The 23701-nt window shown below is 41.1% G+C and overlaps 3 protein-coding genes across 3 annotated transcripts in view; 2 read left to right on the forward strand and 1 right to left on the reverse strand.

Moving 5' to 3' along the window:
• The window catches only part of LOC128704378 (actin-57B-like), a 180244-nt gene that overhangs the window by 118830 nt on the left and 37713 nt on the right, over positions 1–23701 (reverse strand). The gene's annotated exons all lie outside the window — the stretch shown is intronic.
• Positions 1940–6485, forward strand: LOC128704382 (actin-3, muscle-specific). Its single transcript, XM_053799530.2, has 2 exons — positions 1940–2019; positions 5086–6485. The coding sequence occupies exon 2, from the start codon at positions 5104–5106 to the stop codon at positions 6232–6234; it is 1131 nt and encodes a 376-aa protein (XP_053655505.1). The 5' UTR covers positions 1940–2019; positions 5086–5103; the 3' UTR covers positions 6235–6485.
• LOC128704362 (actin-3, muscle-specific-like) lies at positions 12176–17626 on the forward strand. The gene is made up of 2 exons (XM_070103093.1): positions 12176–12315; positions 16331–17626. Exon 2 carries the CDS (start codon positions 16349–16351, stop codon positions 17477–17479), a length of 1131 nt encoding a protein of 376 aa, XP_069959194.1. The 5' UTR covers positions 12176–12315; positions 16331–16348; the 3' UTR covers positions 17480–17626.

Genomic DNA, 23701 nt, shown 5'->3' on the forward strand with positions numbered 1-23701 from the left:
TGTCAAGTTGTGGTTAAAACCCGGTGTATCTTACTGTCAAGTTGTGGTTAAAACCCGGTGTATCTTACTGTCAAGTTGTGGTTAAAACCCGGTGTATCTTACTGTCAAGTTGTGGTTAAAACCCGGTGTATCTTACTGTCAAGTTGTGGTTAAAACCCGGTGTATCTTACTGACAGGTTGTGGTTAAAACCCGGTGTATCTTACTGTCAGGTTGTGGTTAAAACCCGGTGTATCTTACTGACAGGTTGTGGTTAAAACCCGGTGTATCTTACTGTCAGGTTGTGGTTAAAACCCGGTGTATCTTACTGTCAAGTTGTGGTTAAAACCCGGTGTATCTTACCCACATGTTCTTTTGAAAGAGAGATGAGAGCACATCATTACTCAGGTCAGGATCATGACCCTGAGTGCACATCATAACTCAGGTCAGGATCATGACCCTGAGTGCACATCATAACTAAGGTCAGGATCATGACCCTGAGTGCACATCATAACTCAGGTCAGGATCATGACCCTGAGTGCACATCATAACTCAGGTCAGGATCATGACCCTGAGTGCACATCATAACTCAGGTCAGGATCATGACCCTGAGTGCACATCATAACTCAGGTCAGGATCATGACCCTGAGTGCACATCATAACTCAGGTCAGGATCATGACCCTGAGTGCACATCATAACTCAGGTCAGGATCATGACCATGAGTGCACATCATAACTCAGGTCAGGATCATGACCATGAGTGCACATCATAACTCAGGTCAGGATCATGACCCCTGAGTGCACATCATAACTCAGGTCAGGATCATGACCCATGAGTGCACATCACAACTCAGGTCAGGATCATGACCCAGAGTGCACATCATAACTCAGGTCAGGATCATGACCCATGAGTGCACATCATAGCTCAGGTCAGGATCATGACCCATGAGTGCACATCACAACTCAGGTCAGGATCATGACCCAGAGTGCACATCATAACTCAGTTCAGGATCATGACCCATGAGTGCACATCATAACTCAGGTCAGGATCATGACCCTGAGTGCACATCATAACTCAGGTCAGGATCATGACACAGAGTGCACATCATAACTCAGGTCAGGATCATGACACAGAGTGCACATCATAACTCAGGTCAGGATCATGACCATGGTAATACTCTGTAGCTTCTTAATCATATAAAACCTGGACTGACGACATCGTCTTCACCTCACCACTACTTTTCTTCTGGCCTCCGGCAGGCCAGGGCTCCACCCCACGACACATTGTCCCGCTTCAAGAGACAACACAACGTACCATGTCACCTTGCCATTCAGCCAGCGATCCTACAAAGATCACGCATCCAGCAGAGCTAGATGTTTTTCTCGTTATCCGAGGACACTCGTGGCAGTGGTATCTCAAGGATTAATTTCAGCCTCCAATTCCTTGGATCACGAACCATTTAGCGGCATCCAGACACTCCCCGCCCCCATAATAGGTACAAACCGTGAGGTGGAAACGGGAGTATATAGCGTAACTGGAGTAAATGGCGGAAGTTAATTTACATTAAGCCATACATATCTAAGGCATTACTAGAGGAAACTCTAGATATATAAACCGGAGAGACATCCTAGACAGCATCAACTATTAAGGTTAAAACAGAGAATGCATGGCAGGGCTGGTGCCAGCCTCTAGTCGGGTCTAGACAAAGGCGCTGTTATGAGTCAATACAACCTTGTGTACCCTAGCATAAGGAAACAATGTGAAACATAAAGTTCCTGTAACTATAACCTCCGTTCGCGAGTAAACACGAGTATCAACATTAGAAGACTGAGCCATAGGAAGAATCTTCCCTCGACTCCCACTCACGACAGATAACTTGAACCACCTCAACCAGCTGTAAAGGAAAAAAATATTGTAAACAAGGTGACAGAAGAACCCTTCCTCTATTAATAATCAAGAAGGTGAATGCAGGAGGTATATAAGTGCTTTTAAAAACACTAGAGGCTTAGTGTACTTCAGACTCAGGATACGTCTACACAGTGTACGTGTTACAGCTCTGTGCTTAGATTTGTTAGGATTTGCTGAAAACAAACAATTACTTAGATGGAAACGTTACATATCCCGATTTGATCATATTTCGGATTGTACGGATCTGACATGGCTTCAACACTAGCGATACTCAAGCCTGGTATCAAACAACTCTCTGATTAGCTGCATTAAATATCAAAGCTATGAAATGTTTGGTATCAAGAGTCTAATTAGCTATCATTAATATAACACAGCGAAGCCTTTACTGGTACAACGTTATACCAATCAGAACTTCGCTCCATCACGGATCCAACTTCATACGCGATTCACCTTTAACTCAGAAATATCGGATCTACAGACAACAAAATATCACAGGACTCTCGGTGTTATCAAAGATAAAGAGAGCCTGTTATCAGAAGACCTTTATTATCAGCTGGCGTTAATATCAAAGATAGATAGGTAGATAGAGAGAGCGTTACAACAGAAGATTCTGTGTTCTCTGTTGTAAGTACGGGAGTTATAGTATCTTACCTAAGCAAGAAAAGATTCTGTATCACCTCTCGTTAATACCAGAGATACGTTTAGCAATAGAAGACTGTATCCCTTGTCCTTGATACAAGAGAACAGAAAATCCTGTGTTACCTGCCGTTAATACCTTGGTAACAGAAACTCTAACAGGTGTCATTAATACATAAAGACTAGTAAGGACGTATTATACACTGGCTGCTATTGTTTTGTATATCATTATACCTATCGCAAATTATGCTATTGTTGTATATTTCAAGTAACGATACACTTAAATTAAAAATCAATGAATATAAGTTGAAGAATCATAATAGGTTCGTACTCTGCAATAAATTCTAACATTTGCGTCAGCCGGACCCAAGACGCGGGGGCCAGACTTGTCTAAATATTTTACCTAAAACGCGCTACACAGCACCAGATGTTGGTCGAGGTGACTTGTTTTGCTGCTGACATAGATACTAACACAGTTCCCCCCTTTATAAGTAGTGACGAGTCGTGAATATTACCATCGTCTAAGTGTCATCACACATTTGGATATCAGCAGCGTCATTCATACTTAACATTCGTGAATGCTTATAAGACACAATACAGGACATATTATTGTGAAGATGCCATAACCTGCGTTATCTTATTTACATACTGTCGGAGTACTCTAACATTGTATTACCAATCTTGAATCATATCAGCACTTTTCAAAAGTACTTTTCATTCGTGAACAATATCAGCGCCCATTGTGACGACTTATGCATATTTGTATGATAGCATAAGTATAGTTAATATTACTGCTAGCAGAACCTGGTGTAAGTAATCATTCGAGAACAACATTAGTAGCTATCATACGTCCTGTCAAATTCCGTGTAGAACTAGACACCTGCGTAACATCTGGGTTACGATACCCAGATGAATAACTAAAGTGTAATGAACACTTGTCATTGCTCAATAATTACCCTCATGGAGACAAAAATTCAGGAGATTGACTAATCTGTATATTTCGATCCCCTTCTGAGATCCTCTCCGGCCGAAGAGAATCCCACAAAGGGGTCGAAATATACAAATCAATCGATCTCCTGAGTTTCTGTCTTCCTGTGGGTTATTATTGGGCACACCCAGGAGTTTAATTTATCATATTGTCAGTATTATATACCGTTGGTATGCACTCCTTGTAGAGCCACGGCTCCCATACCTACAATATGAGGAAATTGACACAGTTTAAAACTTGGCAGCGGGGTGAAATATCTGGCTATAGAATGAGGGTTGGCTATACAGAGAGCCATCAGGCATATTTTTCTCCAAGGATTCCCAGCTCAAGATTATATTTCTTTAAGTAAGAATATAAGCGAAACGTCCAGAGAGGTGCAGATGCCTTAAAACAGACTTTTTCTGTATCAACATTTCTGGTTGGTCATCTTTATTCTGGCAACGTTTCACCTGCCAGAGGCTTCGTCAGTCCAATACAAAGAATAACAGAGGAAGATAAGGATGAGTTTGAGGTAATCAGTCCCTCAGCCTGCAGTCGATGTGCTCAGTCAGTCAATTTAGATAAAAATGACTTATCGATATTAATGGACTTAACTCATCGACTCCACTCCGAGGGGCTGATTACCTCAGGCTCCTCATTTTCTTCCATTCTCTAAATTGGACCGAAGAAGCTACTGACTGGTGAAATATTGCCAGATTGAAGACACCCAAATGTTGCACAAGTGTTCCCATTTATCAACTGATCGGGTTTGTAAACCGATAAGTTGATAAACAAATACATAAATAAAAATTACGTAAATAATAATTTTTAATATAACAGATTTTGCTTTGAGAGAAAAATTGTTTGCATACATATTGTTTGTAGACTCATTGCAAAATATAAAGTTCCAACATTAATGGTATACAATGCTAACAAGTTGCTGTAGAGACATGTGCGACATCTGGGTATCTTTATTTGTAGACGTTTCGCCAACCAGTGGCTTTATCAGTTCAATACAGAACTGAATTGAAGAAGTCACTCGTTGCTGAAATATTTTGGTAATAAAGGCAAGCAGGTGTTGCACATGTGTCTAATTCAGTAAACTTTAGTGTTGTGACAATGGTCACTTGTGGAGTCGAAAACCCATCTAAAATAAGAATATAAAAAATAAAAAAAAAAGAGGAGAGCACTGCAACAGACTTACTGACCCATGCTAGACTGGTCCAACTCACACCCACCAACACCCACACATGTACCTGTCTAGCCAATTTTTATAGCTATCCAGAGTTCTAGCTTTTAAGATGCTATTCGGGAGTTTGTTCCACACATCCACAGCTCTATTACCAAACCAGTGCTCTCCTACATCATTTCTAAATCAAATTTTGTCCAACTTGAATTCACTGCTACGAATCCTGTCTTAATTACATATTTTAAGCATGTTACATTCTCTACAATTATTTTTGTTCTCTATTTGTACGCTTCAGTCATATCCCCCGATTCAGCGACTTTTCAGAAAGTGCCAAATTCAGTGCCTTCAGCTTATTTTAATATAAAAAAACATACACGACTATTATATTTCAAATATTTTCATTTCAGATCTAAGACCACTCCACCATGTGTGACGACGAGGTGAGCCCTTTGGTTGTGGACAATGGCTCCGGCATGGTCAAGGCCGGCTTCGCTGGTGACGACGCTCCCCGAGCCGTATTTCCTTCCATCGTCGGCCGTCCTCGTCACCAGGGTGTGATGGTCGGTATGGGTCAGAAGGACGCCTACGTCGGTGATGAGGCCCAGAGCAAGAGAGGTATCCTGACTCTCAAGTACCCCATCGAGCACGGCATCATTACCAACTGGGATGACATGGAGAAGATCTGGCATCACTCCTTCTACAACGAACTGCGTGTTGCCCCTGAGGAGTCCCCTGTCCTCCTCACTGAGGCTCCCCTCAACCCCAAGGCCAACCGTGAGAAGATGACACAGATCATGTTTGAGACCTTCAGTACTCCAGCCATGTACGTGGCCATCCAGGCCGTGCTGTCCCTGTACGCCTCTGGTCGTACCACAGGTATCGTGCTCGATACTGGTGATGGTGTCACCCACACCGTCCCCATCTACGAAGGTTACTGTCTTCCCCACGCTATCCTTCGTCTCGACCTGGCTGGCCGTGACTTGACTGCTTACCTTACAAAGATCATGACAGAGCGAGGCTATTCCTTCACCACCACGGCTGAGCGAGAAATTGTTCGCGATATCAAGGAAAAACTTTGCTATGTCGCCCTTGACTTCGAGAATGAGATGAATATTGCTGCTGCTTCCTCATCTCTTGAGAAGTCCTACGAACTTCCTGATGGTCAGGTCATCACCATTGGTAACGAACGTTTCCGTTGCCCAGAGTCACTGTTCCAGCCTTCCTTCCTGGGTATGGAATCTGTTGGTATCCACGAGACCGTCTACAACTCCATCATGAGGTGCGACATTGATATCAGGAAGGACTTGTTTGCTAACAACGTTCTCTCTGGTGGTACCACCATGTACCCTGGTATTGCTGACCGCATGCAGAAGGAAATCACTGCTCTGGCTCCTGCTACCATCAAGATCAAGATCATTGCTCCTCCCGAGCGCAAGTACTCCGTCTGGATCGGTGGTTCCATCCTGGCCTCACTGTCCACATTCCAGACCATGTGGATCACCAAGGAGGAGTACGACGAGTCCGGCCCCGGCATCGTCCACCGCAAGTGCTTCTAAGAAGCGATTTATATTTTTAAATGGAGACCTTTTATTTATTTAGTTTATATTTTTATAATTATATTTATTGAATATCTTTGCGATGAATACGCTGGCTCGTCGATTTTTGAATGCCCATATGATAATGGGGAAGTATATCTTAAACATTATTTATAATATACATGTTCGGATTTAATATTTGGCTTCAGTTTCTCACAGTTGAAGATTTTTAATTATGTCTTCCGAATTGACAAATAAATTTTGAACAATAACTTATGGTTGTTTCTATGTAGCACCGTATAATCTGAGAACTATATGTGTATATTACTAAATTTCTCATAATGCATGTAAAAATAAGGGGAAAAATGTGTGAATTAAAATAACTCAACGATGATTCATTATTACACACTGAAAACTTGTATGTAATGGTATTGCAACACTGTTGCAAACATGCTATCTTAATGATATTGCAACACTGTTGCAAACGTGCTATCTTAATGGTATTGCAACACTGTTGTAAACATGCTCTCTTAATGGTATTGCAACACTTGCAAACATGCTCTCTTAAAGCAGAACAAACCACACAGGGCTGGACATCTTTAGCTAATTTTTCGCACTCTCTGTGCGTCATGAGCTATGCAATGTTGCAAGACTAGCAACAGATAAGGGGAAAATTCTCTCTGAGGCAAGGCAGAAGCGTGAAACATCGGGCCATGTCATGAGCGTAGGGTGCCTTCCGCATCCACACTCATCGCTCTTTTGCACGACAGATACCGTTACCGAGAACCAGAGGAGTTTCCAGTGTGTGGGACCTCACTGGCTCAAATGATTCTTAGCATACATTACCACCTGACGTCCAATAGTCAGGATCACATCTCACGATTCCTCGTCACTTACTCTCCCAACTATGTATCTTTGCTCACCATGTACGCTCTACAGATATGCAAAATAGTCTGCCACCAAGTGATATATAGTGTCGAAGAAGGCTTCCATTCTCAGTGTCTTATTTTAATAGATCTATCGTTAGGGTGTCATTCGTATCATTACGATTTCGTGAGTCATATCACTAGGGTAGTTGGTGGTGAGGTAGTGATATAAAAATCTTGCAGTTGCTATTGCATATCTTGGCGCCTGCTTATATTGACCAATAAGAGGTGATCTCTTCTGTGGCCACCATAGTGCCTCAAGGTCAACTCGTCACCTGTGCACAGACATTGCAATTCAGTTGATCCTCCGAACTGGAACAGCTCAAAAACCTCTTTCACGGGACGCTAGTTCTTCCAGGCTAATTTGTTTCCCTGAATCCCTTCATAAATGTTGCCTGGATCACACTCCAACAGCATGTCAAACCCTAAAAACTACTTGTTTCTACTCATTTCGATCTATCAAGCTCACTCAAGCTTGTTGGATACACAAACCCTAAACACTTCTAACCTCTTTTCCTCTCCCTCCCTCCAGCCCTACCTGGAGCGACCCCTTTACCATCTTCCGTCAACAAATTAATACATTCTTTTGGTGTGTCCATGCATAGTTTGTAGCGGCTTGACAAAACTGGAGAGCGAAACGTTGCCACAATAAAATGTTGCATTAGTTGCACTTGTGTCCTTTTACCTAATATATTGTCGGTAATTTTACCATCATCATTACAATTTGTCGAGTTTATAACTACAGAACAGAGCTCGTGATGACCTGCGTTAATATTATTTTCATTTTGATTCTCTGTGCCAGGATGCGATCAACGACAGGAAGCCAATATCTATCCTCCTTTTTACTGCACTGTGACTAGGAGCATCAGGTCTTAATTAACCTTTGGTGTGAGAGTGTAATTGCCTGTTTGTAGTTACGAGAATAAACCTGTGTTTGAGGTGCACCCTCTCCATCAATACCTTACGACTTTTCACAGATGTCACTGTTAACAAGCTTCCAATTCGCTATTAGATTAGTAGTAATGAGTATGAGGAGCCTCTTCCCATGTTTAACTTTGCCCAGGAGAATCTTTTTAATATGTGATTAGTGTGGTAACCCTGAAATTACTTTGTATACAGGGAAAGTAGGAATGTAGGAAATGGGTTGAATACTTATGGAGAAAGGCTTACATGACAGAGTACACACACACACACACACACAGGCCGAGGGAAATCGGCCTGACGACACTGGAGGACAGGAGGGTCAGGGGAGACATGATAACGACATATAAAATACTGCGCGGAATAGACAAGGTGGACAAAGACGGGATGTTCCAGAGATGGGACACAGACACAAGAGGTCACAATTGGAAGTTGAAGACTCAGATGAATTAAAGGGATGTTAGGAAGTATTTCTTCAGTCATAGAGTAGTCAGGCCGTGGAATAGCCTAGAAAGTGACGTAGTGGAGGCGGGAACCATACATAGTTTTAAGGTGAGGTATGATAAAGCTCATGGGGCAGGGAGAGAGAGGACCTAGTAGCAATCAGCGAAGAGGCGGGGCCAGGAGCTATGACTCGACCCCTGCAACCACAATTAGGTGAGTACACACACACACACACACACACACACTGACGACACTGGAGGACAGGAGAGATAGGGGGGACATGATAACGACATATAAAATACTGAGAGGAACTGACAAGGTGGACAGAGACAGAATGTTCCGGAGATGGGACACAGCAACAAGGGGACACAGTTGGAAGTTGAAGACACAGATGAATCACAGAGATGTTAGGAAATATTTCTTCAGTCACAGAGTAGTCAGGAAGTCGAATAGTTTGGGAAGCGATGTAGTTGAAGCAGGATCCATTCATAGCTTTAAGCAGAGGTATGGTAAAGCTCATGGTGCAGGGAGAGTGACCCAGTAGCGACCAGTGAAGAGGCGGGGCCAGGAGCTATGACTCGATCCATGCAACCTCAACTAGGTAAATACAACTAGGTGAGTACACACGATAAGCTCATGGAGCAGAGTGTACCTAGTAGTGACTATCAAAGAGACGGAGCCTGGAGCTGTGAATCGACCCCTGCAACCACGTATAGATAAGTACACACACACAAACACACACACATTCCTTCGTAATTTTTAGAGATCAACACGTCTAGACCACCTGACTCTTAATGCACCTGCTGCCGTCATTCTCACAAAAGCGGTAAACCGTAACACACATTACTTTCATTCTACGGCTTAATAAATAAATCTATCGTCTGTGCACTATATTTCTGTTAATTTCAAGGGGGTGCGCCAGACCCTTAGGGACATACAAGGCAAGGGGCATTAAAGCTAATCAGATTTAATCTAAGGGATAGATAGCTTTGATTCCTAGGTTCAAGAGACCTTCATAAGTATCAAGGTTCTTCCTAGAAGAATTATCAACTACGAATCGTGATTCCCTCTCTCTCTCCTGGACACATTACCATTTTAAATCTTTGTCCATGTAATATACATTCAAGTAGAAAAACTATATATATATATATATATATATATATATATATATATATATATATATATATATATATATATATATATATATATATATATATATATATATATATATATATATGAGTGGGGATATAGTTTTGGAGTGGTTGGTGCAATTATTTAATAAATGTATGGAAGAGGGTAAGGTACCTAGGGATTGGCAGAGAGCATGCATAGTTCCTTTGTATAAAGGCAAAGGGGACAAAAGAGAGTGCAAAAGTTATAGGGGGATAAGTCTGCTGAGTATACCTGGTAAAGTGTATGGTAGAGTTATTATTGAAAGAATTAAGAGTAAGACGGAGAATAGGATAGCAGATGAACAAGGAGGCTTTAGGAAAGGTAGGGGGTGTGTGGACCAGGTGTTTACAGTGAAACATATAAGTGAACAGTATTTAGATAAGGCTAAAGAGGTCTTTGTGGCATTTATGGATTTGGAAAAGGCGTATGACAGGGTGGATAGGGGGGCAATGTGGCAGATGTTGCAAGTGTATGGTGTAGGTAGGTAGGTTACTGAAAGCAGTGAAGAGTTTTTACGAGGATAGTGAGGCTCAAGTTAGAGTATGTAGGAAAGAGGGAAATTATTTCCCAGTAAAAGTAGACCTTAGACAAGGATGTGTGATGTCACCGTGGTTGTTTAATATATTTATAGATAGGGTTGTAAGAGAAGTAAATGCGAGGGTCTTGGCAAGAGGTGTGGAGTTAAAAGATAAAAAATCACACATAAAGTGGGAGTTGTCACAGCTGCTCTTTGCTGATGACACTGTGCTCTTGGGAGATTCTGAAGAGAAGTTGCAGAGATTGGTGGATGAATTTGGTAGGGTGTGCAAAAGAAGAAAATTAAAGGTGAATACAGGAAAGAGTAAGGTTATGAGGATAACAAAAAGATTAGGTGATGAAAGATTGAATATCAGATTGGAGGGAGAGAGTATGGAGGAGGTGAATGTATTCAAATATTTGGGAGTGGACGTGTCAGCGGATGGGTCTATGAAAGATGAGGTGAATCATAGAATTGATGAGGGGAAAAGAGTGAGTGGTGCACTTAGGAGTCTGTGGAGACAAAGAACTTTGTCCTTGGAGGCAAAGAGGGGAATGTATGAGAGTATAGTTTTACCAACGCTCTTATATGGGTGTGAAGCATGGGTGATGAATGTTGCAGCGAGGAGAAGGCTGGAGGCAGTGGAGATGTCATGTCTGAGGGCAATGTGTGGTGTGAATATAATGCAGAGAATTCGTAGTTTGGAAGTTAGGAGGAGGTGCGGGATTACCAAAACTGTTGTCCATAGGGCTGAGGAAGGGTTGTTGAGGTGGTTCGGACATGTAGAGAGAATGGAGCGAAACAGAATGACTTCAAGAGTGTATCAGTCTGTAGTGGAAGGAAGGCGGGGTAGGGGTCGGCCTAGGAAAGGTTGGAGAGAGGGGGTAAAGGAGGTTTTGTGTTCGAGGGGCTTGGACTTCCAGCAGGCATGCGTGAGCGTGTTTGGTGTTTGATAGGAGTGAATGGAGACAAATGGTTTTTAATACTTGACGTGCTGTTGGAGTGTGAGCAAAGTAACATTTATGAAGGGGTTCAGGGAAACCGGCAGGCCGGACTTGAGTCCTGGAGATGGGAAGTACAGTGCCTGCACTCTGAAGGAGGGGTGTTAATGTTGCAGTTTAAAAACTGTAGTGTAAAACACCCTTCTGGCAAGACAGTGATGGAGTGAATGATGGTGAAAGTTTTTCTTTTTCGGGCCACCCTGCCTTGGTGGGAATCGGCCAGTGTGATAATAATAATAAATATATATATATATATATATATATATATATATATATATATATATATATATATATATATATATATATATATAGTGTGTGTGTGTGTGTGTGTGTGTGTGTGTGTCAGGGCGACACTGCGCTTCTACTTTGCCTCGGAGAGAATTTTTTCTCCTGCTGTCTGTTGCCAGCCTTGCAACATTGCATAGCTCCTGACGAGGCACAGAGAGTGCGAAAGATCTTAACCTAAGGATTTTCATTCCAAGTGAGTTGTTCTGCAATATAGGCAGTTCAAATAACAGATATTTACAAACCAGATTAATTAAAGTATCATAATGAGGCTTTTCGAGAACTGCAAGTACTCGAAGAATGTGTAAGAATATAAAATGTATACTGTGTGATGTTGTTCTCTCAACATGTATACACTAAGAGCCATGTATATCTCACTTTATTTGCACCAAATATCTACTTCAACACCTAAGGTATGCATTAAAATATTAATGGCCCTTATGCAGCCCAAGAATTTGAACTTAACTCACTTGAAATAAGTAATGGCGATGCTAGACTCATCTTCAAGCCATTTTTCCCTTCATATTAATGATACTAAAAGCAAGGAAAATTTCACTATTGCGCTGAATTATCCCACCGTAAAAGTATTATCTGAACAGAATTGATGATAAACAAATAAGGTAAATGTTGGATATCATATATTTGCCGAGACGCAGCTATCTCCGTCGGGACGGAACTATCTTACCCACTCCCCAAAACAGCTATATGGTCAAAAAATTTCAAAACAATGAGACATCTTCGGTATTAGTAAGCGAGAGTAGTCTCATTCTATATAAGAGGAAACTTGCAGACGCGAGCTTCAGTGTACTTCAGTCTCAGGATACGTCGATACTGTGTATGTGTTTGTGTGTGATCAGATCCTCACCTTCCCTGGTTGTAGACATAACATAATTACCTGTAAATATTTAACCTTCCTTTACAACACTCTTGTTGTTTGTGACTGAGAATTGTCGTTTATGACTGTGAGAATTGTCGTTTATGACTGTAAGTGAACATTGTCGTTCATGACTGTAAGTGAGAATTGTCGTCTATGACTGTGAGAATTGTCGTTTATGACTGTAAGTGAGAATTGTCGTCTATGACTGTAAGTGAACATTGTCGTTCATGACTGTAAGTGAGAATTGTCGTCTATGACTGTGAGAATTGTCGTTTATGACTGTAAGTGAACATTGTCGTTCATGACTGTAAGTGAGAATTGTCGTCTATGACTGTGAGAATTGTCGTTTATGACTGTAAGTGAGAATTGTCGTCTATGACTGTGAGAATTGTCGTTTATGACTGTAAGTGAGAATTGTCGTCTATGACTGTGAGAATTGTCATCTATGCCTGTAAGTGAGAGTTGTCGCCTTTGACTAAGTGAAAATTGTCGTCTATGTCTGTAAGTGAGAATTGTCGTTTATGACTGTAAGTGAGAATTGTCGTCTATGACTGTAAGTGAGAACTGTCGTCTATGACTAAGTGAAAACTGTCGTCTATGTCTGTAAGTGAGAATTGTCGTTTATGACTGTGAGAATTGTCATCTATGACTGAGAATTGTCGTTTATGACTGTAAGAACTGTCGTCTATGACTGCAAGTGAGAATTGTCGTTTATGACTAAGTGAGAATTGTCGTTCATGATTGTAAGTGAGAATTGTCGTCTATGACTGTAAGTGAGAATTGTCGTCTATGACTAAGTGAGAAATGTGGCCTATGACTAAGTGAAAATTGTCTATGTCTGTAAGTGAAAATTGTCGTTTATGACTGTAAGAACTGTCGTTTATGGCTGTAAGTGAGAATTGTCGTCTATGACTGTGGGAAGTGTCTTTTATGACTGTAAGTAAGAACTGTCGTTTATGACTGTAAGTGAGAATTGTCGTTTATGACTAAGTGAGGATTGTCGTTCATGACTAAGTGAGAATTGTCGTCTATAACTGTAAGTAAGAATGGTCGTTTATGACTGTACGTGAGAATTGTCGTCTATAACTGTAAGTAAGAATTGTCGTTTATGACTGAGAATTGTCGTCTATAACTGTAAGAATTGTCGTTTATGACTAAGTGAGAATTGTCGTCTATAACTCTAAGAATTGTCGTTTATGACTAAGTGAGAATTGTCGTCTATAACTGTAAGAATTGTCGTTTATGACTAAGTGAGAATTGTCGTCTATAACTGTAAGAATTGTCGTTTATGACTAAGTGAGAATTGTCGTCTATAACTGTAAGAATTGTCGTTTATGACTAAGTGAGAATTGTCGTCTATAACTGTAAGAATTGTCGTTTATGACTAAGTGAGAATTGTCGTCTATAACTCTAAGAATTGTCGTTTATGACTAAGTGAGAATTGTCGTCTATAACTGTAAGAATTGTCGTTTATGACTAAGTGAGAATTGTCGTCTATAACTCTAAGAATTGTCGTTTATGACTAAGTGAGAATTGTCGTCTATAACTAAGTGAAAATTCACTTTTAAGTCAAAATTCGAGAACACTCATGTCTTTTTCGAAAAATACATAGAAATTCCAAACAGATTTTGCAGTGACAATAATTTACACGTTAGAGCGAGTATAATATTGTGTATTAATAATGAATGTACTTTCATTAATTTCAGTATTTACAGAGGTTTGTATTTCTCAATATAAATACACCGAGAAAAGTGTCTCTCTCAGTATACAGAACAGAAGCCATTTGTTGATGTACAGGTACCATAGTTTTGGTGCAGGTACCATATAGTCTTGGTGCAGGTACCATATAGTCTTGGTGCAGGTACCATATAGTCTTGGTGCAGGTACCATATAGTCTTGGTGCAGGTACCATATAGTCTTGGTGCAGGTACCATATAGTCTTGGTGCAGGTACCTTATAGTCTTGGTGCAGGTACCTTATAGTCTTGGTGCAGGTACCATATAGTCTTGGTGCAGGTACCATATAATCTTGGTGCAGGTACCATATAGTCTTGGTGCAGGTACCATATAGTCTTGGTGTAGGTACCATATAGTCTTGGTGCAGGTACCATATAGTCTTGGTGCAGGTACCATATAGTCTTGGTGCAGGTACCATATAGTCTTGGTGCAGGTACCATATAGTCTTGGTGCAGGTACCATATAGTCTTGGTGCAGGTACCATAGTCTTGGTGCAGGTACCATAGTCTTAGTGCAGGCAACATATAGTCTTGGTGCAGGTACAATATAGTTTTGGTGCAGGTACCATGTAGTCTTGGTGCAGGTACCATATAGTCTTGGTGCAGGTACCATATAATCTTAGAAGAGGTAACATATAGTGCTAGTACAGTTAAGATACAACCTTAAATGGCCCTCGTGTAGTAGACAGGCGATCAAACCCAAGAAACTAAATCAGTAGAAAAACCCCAATAAAACCACCTACACCAGTGCCCATATCATCCCACTAACACCACCTGCTGCGGATATATCTATTCCACGGATGACTAAACCGTGCAAAAATTTGGCAAACGCTTGCCATCTTCCTGTTGATATGAGTGGCCAAGCTGTCGTCTTGTTGCCTTGTCGTGAATCACTCGGGGCGACGCCTCAGACGTGGGCGGAGAACGCTTGTAAAACCTCCCTTATTATGTGTTTTGGCAGAGAAAGAGGAAGAGAGAGAGAGACAGAAAGTGGGAATCTGAGGCACGTGTTAATAATACTTTAACCTCCACAAATTATACCTATGATTAATTGTTTTTATTATTAGCATTATTACCATCATTATAATTATTTTTACAATTATTATGATTATTATTTTAATAATAAAAGTAATTATAATAATAATAATAATAATAATAATAATAATAACAGAATATATATACTGAGAGGTGTACTTCTCCCAGTGTATATATTGTGAGAGATCACTTTAATCCCTGTTTTAAATATTAAAGTATTGTCTACTGGTGAGAAGGTTACGTGTAGCATTAACGATTCTGGTGTAGTCGATAGGTTTTAAACCCTATTAACCAAGTGAATGAACATATTATCATTATCCAAGGAACGGAAGGATAGCTCCGGTTAGGAACGGAAGGATAGCTCCGGTTAGGTAGATCAAGAGTCCCTCATTGATGCCGTAACCCCCTCCTTTAAAGGGCCTTAGTTTGATGTACTTGAAATTATAAGTGTTTTAATATGTGGTTATAGGAATAATCCATATTCAATGGCAGGAATATTGAGCAAATATTTCCCTCTAGGCCTGATCAAAGACTGGGCAGCGGGGGCGTTGACACCCGGAACACTCTCCAGGAGCACATCCTCCAGGTAGCTTGACACTCTCGTTAGAAAATATATATTTTACAGAAGTAAAGCCGAAATATCAGATACAGAAGAAAAAACTCACGATTTTGTATATTCAGTTGTATAACTGAAGATACATTGGTCTGTTCTTTCAATTACCAAACTTATCGTAAGAAGAGGCTCCGATGCTAGTCTAAAAAGGAAACCTTTTGCCATAAGTGGCTTGTTCAGCCCTAATAAAGAAAAGCCAAAACAAACAGTACATATAGTGCAAGAGGTCAAGTAAACACTGGGTAAAAGCGCAGCAACACATTCAAGCTAATTTCTTTGGTACTCTCAATTCCAGCAGTTAAATCAGACCGAAAATACAGTTCTCCGAGTTATTCCCATTGATTACGCATATGGACCGTGAATGGTTCACTCCTTTGCATAGTTAGGATATAAGATAACAAAATAATGTACCAAGCATCCTAATTTACCAATGAACCAAGTATAAGTAGCATGTCTACTGATTCCTTTCTCATTCTAACTACCCAAACATAAATTTTTCCTCTGTATATTTCATGAATAATAATTACCGAAATTTAGAAATATTGCAGCGCCACCGATTAATGTATGCATTATTCTCACATTCTTTCCAGACCTAAGACCACTCCACCATGTGTGACGACGAAGTGAGCCCTTTGGTTGTGGACAATGGCTCCGGCATGGTCAAGGCCGGCTTCGCTGGTGACGACGCTCCCCGCGCCGTCTTTCCCTCCATCGTCGGCCGTCCTCGTCACCAGGGTGTGATGGTCGGTATGGGTCAGAAGGACGCCTACGTCGGTGATGAGGCTCAGAGCAAGAGAGGTATCCTGACTCTCAAGTACCCCATCGAGCACGGCATCATTACCAACTGGGACGACATGGAGAAGATCTGGCATCACTCCTTCTACAACGAGCTGCGTGTTGCCCCTGAGGAGTCCCCTGTCCTCCTCACTGAGGCTCCCCTCAACCCCAAGGCCAACCGTGAGAAGATGACACAGATCATGTTTGAGACTTTCAACACCCCCGCCATGTACGTGGCCATCCAGGCCGTGCTGTCCCTGTACGCCTCTGGTCGTACCACAGGTATCGTGCTCGATACCGGTGATGGTGTCACCCACACCGTCCCCATCTACGAAGGTTATTGTCTTCCCCACGCTATCCTTCGTCTCGACTTGGCTGGCCGTGACTTGACTGCTTACCTTACAAAGATCATGACAGAACGAGGTTATTCCTTCACCACCACGGCTGAGCGAGAAATCGTTCGTGATATCAAGGAGAAACTTTGCTATGTCGCCCTTGACTTCGAAAATGAGATGAATATTGCTGCTGCTTCCTCATCTCTTGAGAAGTCCTACGAACTTCCTGATGGTCAGGTCATCACTATTGGTAACGAACGTTTCCGTTGCCCAGAGTCTCTGTTCCAGCCTTCCTTCCTGGGTATGGAATCTGTTGGTATCCACGAGACCGTCTACAACTCCATCATGAGGTGCGACATTGATATCAGGAAGGACCTGTTTGCTAACAACGTTCTCTCTGGTGGTACCACCATGTACCCTGGTATTGCTGACCGCATGCAGAAGGAAATCACTGCTCTGGCTCCTGCTACCATCAAGATCAAGATCATTGCTCCTCCCGAGCGTAAGTACTCCGTCTGGATCGGTGGTTCCATCCTGGCCTCACTGTCCACCTTCCAGTCCATGTGGATCACCAAGGAAGAGTACGACGAGTCCGGCCCCGGCATCGTCCACCGCAAGTGCTTCTAAGTGCCTCAAAAACATTCAGATAGATCTGCATTTATATTATTTTTGTGTATCACTACTGTATTCTGGATATGGAGAAATGAATATCAATACAATGTAACCAAGGGGAATTATATGACCAGCATTTTGTTAATTAAAAAAATTGTTTCATATATTTTTTCAATTACTACCAGTAATATTCCAACATTATTTACTGAATTTTTGAAATTTCCGTCTCTAGTTACCAGAAATTAGGGAAAATGCAAGTGTTAAAACGATATAACTGACAAGATAACAAGTTATACTCGAATTTTAAAGGCAAATGGCAAAAAAAGGACTCAAATTAATGAACAATAATTATCATAGCATCAATGGTGTATAATATGGACAAGTTGAAGTATTAGACACATAATGCAACAACTATTTATCTTTATCTTTATTGATATTGATACTGGAGTGATATTCATACTGTATTGATAAAGCCACTGGTTGCACATGTCTCTAATACTTCGAAGTATAATTATACGAACCTTCGTTAACGTTTCGCCCATACATTGGGCTTTATTAAGTCATGCCAGACCTGCCTAGAGAGACAGAGAGGATAAGCTATATTTATGGTGTGTAGTGAGGTAAAGAGTTAGGCGAGTTATGTTGAAGAATGAATTACCTGAGTAAAACCTGACAAATATGGGCCAGTAGGACTGCTGCAATGTTCCTCTATATTTTAGGATGTTTCAAATATATGGATCCAATTTCTAAGCAGTATATATCACGATCGGGTCTATCAATATGAAACACCCTGTATATGGGATACCAATAAAGTAGCGTCTTGGCAAGAGGTTCAGCTATATTTTGGCAGAATTTGACATGTTAATGAGTGTTGACTCTTAAAGCTCTCGTTTCCTGAAATCTTTTTCCTTGGTGATGAGTCGTGGGTCCTTGCAATTAATTATATTTTTTACCAAAAAAATCTTGATAAAATTTTAAAATACAATGATGTATCGAGTATTTAGCAATAAATATGGTCAGCGCTGTATGACCCTAGTGGGTTTAGCGCTTGGTTTTAATAATATTAATTTTTCATACGAGAAAAAACATCTATATCATGTTACAAAACCACTTGGAACTGCAGTATATATCGAAAACCTTATTAAATTTAACTTAGAGAACTCAGATCACAAGTGGATTTTATATTACCAATGTACGAGTTTCAATTTACTTATTTTTAATATATATAAGACTCAAGTACAACTACGTACATTCTAAAGACTTTAAGCCAGCCTGTGGCTTTATTTAATAAAAAGTATATTATGAAAATGTTTAAACTGGGTTTGATTAGTACCTGGCTTTCGGATACTAATATATATATATATATATATATATATATATATATATATATATATATATATATATATATATATATATATATATATATATGTCGTGCCGAATATGTAAAACTGGTCAATTAGCAAGAACTCATTTAAAATTAAGTCCTTTCTAAAATTTTCTCTTGTACGTTTAAAGATATATTTTTTTCATTAATGTTAATGAAAAAAAATTTAATTTTGCACCAAAAGAATCTTAGAAAACTCACCTAACCTTATTATAACAAGAACAATTTATTTTAGCCTAACCCAACTATATATATTTTAGATTTGTTTACAATAATTTAATACTAAACAAGCACAGATAAATATATTTTTTTCGTTAGGTTCAGAATTATTTTGGCGAAATTATTGCATACACAAATTTTCACTTGTCCTATATGGCAAGATGAGCGTTGCTATTAAGCCAAGATCGCAAGTTCTGCCTATTCGGCACGACATATATATATATATATATATATATATATATATATATATATATATATATATATATATATATATATATATATATATATATATATATATATTTATATATACGGCTGCAATTGCAAAATCTCCAGACAGGAGCCGCGAACTTCACCACCAGGCTGCAGAAGGTGACCTAAGTACAATAACAACAAACATTATCTCAAGCAATCGAATGCAGAAGACTGAAAAAAACACAGGCCTTGCAGGGGTATAAATACGAACGATAAACCAATATGACTAACATATAAAACAAACAAACAAACCAAGTTAAAACCACTAACCTCCCACAGAAGTGAACCTTAAATTTCTGTAATAATAATGATATTATTATTATTATTAAAGTTATTATAGTTAGATAAAAAATTGGAATCCCATTTATACAAAGTTATGTTAATATGAGCAAAAATAATTATGTTAAGAGTAGTTTAGCTACGTAAAGAGTTAATTCAGATATATAGTGTTATCATAGTTATATAAAGCTCTTTCATTAACCTCCTTCATATAAAGCTCTTTCATTAACCTCCTTCATATAAAGCTCTTTCATTAACCTCCTTCATATAAAGCTCTTAGTTCTACCAGCAACCTCTTCGATGTAAAGCTGGAAGCTCTTCTAACTTTTTTCAAAAATACCTGAAAGCTCTTCCACTAACTCATGTAAAGCTCAAAACTCTTGCTTTCAAAGAGCAAAGTGATACAGTACCGTGACTGGAACAATACACGAATAACCCGCACATAGAACGTTTTAGGTCAATGTCAGACCGGAACGTCGTGGTAAGGTCCTCTTTCCTATGTACGGGTTATTCGTGTCTTGCTTTAACCTCATTGATGTAAAGCTGGAGGTTCTGGCATCCTGATGTAAAGCTGGAGGTTCTGGCATCCTGATGTAAAGCTGGAGGTTCTGGTATCTTGATGTAAAGCTGGAGGTTCTGGCATCCTGATGTAAAGCTGGAGGTTCTGGCATCCTGATGTAAAGCTGGAGGTTCTGGCATCCTGATGTAAAGCTGGAGGTTCTAGTATCCTGATGTAAAGCTGGAGGTTCTGGTATCCTGATGTAAAGCTGGGGGTTCTGGCATCCTGATGTAAAGCTGGAGGTTCTAGTATCCTGATGTAAAGCTGGAGGTTCTAGTATCCTGATGTAAAGCTGGAGGTTCTAGTATCCTGATGTAAAGCTGGAGGTTCTGGCATCCTGATGTAAAGCTGGAGGTTCTAGCACCCTGATGTAAAGCTGGAGGTTCTGGCATCCTGATGTAAAGCTGGAGGTTCTAGCACCCTGATGTAAAGCTGGAGATTCTAGCATCCTGATGTAAAGCTGGAGATTCTAGCATCCTGATGTAAAGCTGGAGGTTCTGGCATCCTGATGTAAAGCTGGAGGTTCTGGCATCCTGATGTAAAGCTGGAGGTTCTGGCATCCTGATGTAAAGCTGGAGGTTCTGGCATCCTGATGTAAAGCTGGAGGTTCTAGTATCCTGATGTAAAGCTGGAGGTTCTGGCATCCTGATGTAAAGCTGGAGGTTCTGGTATCCTGATGTAAAGCTGGAGGTTCTAGCATCCTGATGTAAAGCTGGAGGTTCTAGCATCCTGATGTAAAGCTGGAGGTTCTAGCATCCTGATGTAAAGCTGGAGGTTCTAGTATCCTGATGTAAAGCTGGAGGTTCTGGCATCCTGATGTAAAGCTGGAGGTTCTAGCATCCTGATGTAAAGCTGGAGGTTCTGGCATCCTGATGTAAAGCTGGAGGTTCTGGCATCCTGATGTAAAGCTGGAGGTTCTGGCATCCTGATGTAAAGCTGGAGGTTCTGGCATCCTGATGTAAAGCTGGAGGTTCTGGCATCCTGATGTAAAGCTGGAGGTTCTGGCATCCTGATGTAAAGCTGGAGGTTCTAGCATCCTGATGTAAAGCTGGAGGTTCTGGCATCCTGATGTAAAGCTGGAGGTTCTAGCATCCTGATGTAAAGCTGGAGGTTCTAGCATCCTGATGTAAAGCTGGAGGTTCTGGCATCCTGATGTAAAGCTGGAGGTTCTGGCATCCTGATGTAAAGCTGGAGGAGCATCCTGATGTAAAGCTGGAGCATCCTGATGTAAAGCTGGAGGTTCTGGCATCCTGATGTAAAGCTGGAGGTTCTAGCATCCTGATGTAAAGCTGGAGGTTCTGGCATCCTGATGTAAAGCTGGAGGTTCTGGCATCCTGATGTAAAGCTGGAGGTTCTAGCATCCTGATGTAAAGCTGGAGGTTCTAGCATCCTGATGTAAAGCTGGAGGTTCTGGCATCCTGATGTAAAGCTGGAGGTTCTGGCATCCTGATGTAAAGCTGGAGGTTCTAGCATCCTGATGTAAAGCTGGAGGTTCTGGCATCCTGATGTAAAGCTGGAGGTTCTGGCATCCTGATGTAAAGCTGGAGGTTCTGGCATCCTGATGTAAAGCTGGAGGTTCTGGCATCCTGATGTAAAGCTGGAGGTTCTGGCATCCTGATGTAAAGCTGGAGGTTCTGGCATCCTGATGTAAAGCTGGAGGTTCTGGCATCCTGATGTAAAGCTGGAGGTTCTGGCATCCTGATGTAAAGCTGGAGGTTCTGGCATCCTGATGTAAAGCTGGAGGTTCTGGCATCCTGATGTAAAGCTGGAGGTTCTGGCATCCTGATGTAAAGCTGGAGGTTCTGGCATCCTGATGTAAAGCTGGAGGTTCTAGCATCCTGATGTAAAGCTGGAGGTTCTAGCATCCTGATGTAAAGCTGGAGGTTCTGGCATCCTGATGTAAAGCTGGAGGTTCTGGCATCCTGATGTAAAGCTGGAGGTTCTAGCATCCTGATGTAAAGCTGGAGGTTCTGGCATCCTGATGTAAAGCTGGAGGTTCTAGCATCCTGATGTAAAGCTGGAGGTTCTGGCATCCTGATGTAAAGCTGGAGGTTCTGGCATCCTGATGTAAAGCTGGAGGTTCTGGCATCCTGATGTAAAGCTGGAGGTTCTAGCATCCTGATGTAAAGCTGGAGGTTCTAGCATCCTGATGTAAAGCTGGAGGTTCTGGCATCCTGATGTAAAGCTGGAGGTTCTGGCATCCTGATGTAAAGCTGGAGGTTCTAGCATCCTGATGTAAAGCTGGAGGTTCTGGCATCCTGATGTAAAGCTGGAGGTTCTGGCATCCTGATGTAAAGCTGGAGGTTCTGGCATCCTGATGTAAAGCTGGAGGTTCTGGCATCCTGATGTAAAGCTGGAGGTTCTGGCATCCTGATGTAAAGCTGGAGGTTCTAGCATCCTGATGTAAAGCTGGAGGTTCTGGCATCCTGATGTAAAGCTGGAGGTTCTGGCATCCTGATGTAAAGCTGGAGGTTCTGGCATCCTGATGTAAAGCTGGAGGTTCTGGCATCCTGATGTAAAGCTGGAGGTTCTAGCATCCTGATGTAAAGCTGGAGGTTCTGGCATCCTGATGTAAAGCTGGAGGTTCTGGCATCCTGATGTAAAGCTGGAGGTTCTGGCATCCTGATGTAAAGCTGGAGGTTCTGGCATCCTGATGTAAAGCTGGAGGTTCTGGCATCCTGAAGGTCTGGTACAAAGTATATTGGTTCTCACCCAACTCTCTTGATAATATTTACCAGCAATTCTTCGCCTTTCCTTCGTAATCATGTCACGAATGGAACACAAGACTGAAGAATTGAGACATGAGAAACGTGTGCAACGTTTCCACTGTCGAAACGTTGACTGGTCGCCTTGTATCAAGGTTAAGGAATGAGGACCTTAAAAGATTCTCTCCGCGTCGTTCAGTGTGTAGTATAACAATTATTTTGACAAATACACCCAAGTGAGGCACAACACACGCCTTATTTACCTTCATTCGTAATGTATACCTAGCAATTTTGCATCCTTAAGATAAGATAAGATAAGATTTCGTTCGGATCTTTAACCCCGGAGGGTTAGCCACCCAGGATAACCCAAGAAAGTCAGTGCGTCATCGAGGACTGTCTAACTTATTTCCATTGGGGTCCTTAATCTTGTCTCCCAGGATGCGACCCACACCAGTCGACTAACACCCAGGTACCTATTTGCTGCTAGGTGAACAGGACAACAGGTGTAAGGAAACGTGTCGAATGTTTCCACCCGCCGGGAATCGAACCCGGGATCTCCGTGTGTGAAGCGGGAGCTTTAGCCACCAGGCCACCGGGCCACCAAACAACATCCTTCATTATTTTGTATAGCTAAAATACATTATTCTTGGAACAATTTACTTGATAAGATGAGAAAGTAAATGACGTTCCCTTGTTAAAACATCATCACAACTAAAGTTGCAATACTTGAGTACTTTTATCAATAAGTGTTGGGTCTCTGTGGCATTTAGAATTATTCCATAACAAAGAAACCCAAGTGTTCCATCAGTGTTTTGAATGTTTGGTAGAAATAGTGCTTG

This window comes from Cherax quadricarinatus, chromosome 84, assembly GCF_038502225.1.
Source record: "Cherax quadricarinatus isolate ZL_2023a chromosome 84, ASM3850222v1, whole genome shotgun sequence".
In the NCBI taxonomy this organism is placed as follows: Eukaryota; Metazoa; Arthropoda; class Malacostraca; order Decapoda; family Parastacidae; genus Cherax; species Cherax quadricarinatus.

Coding starts and splice junctions, on each gene's coding strand:
- LOC128704362 (XM_070103093.1), top strand. CDS start 16,349: ATGTGTGACGACGAAGTGAGCCCTTTGGTTGTGGACAATGGCTCCGGC.
- LOC128704382 (XM_053799530.2), top strand. CDS start 5,104: ATGTGTGACGACGAGGTGAGCCCTTTGGTTGTGGACAATGGCTCCGGC.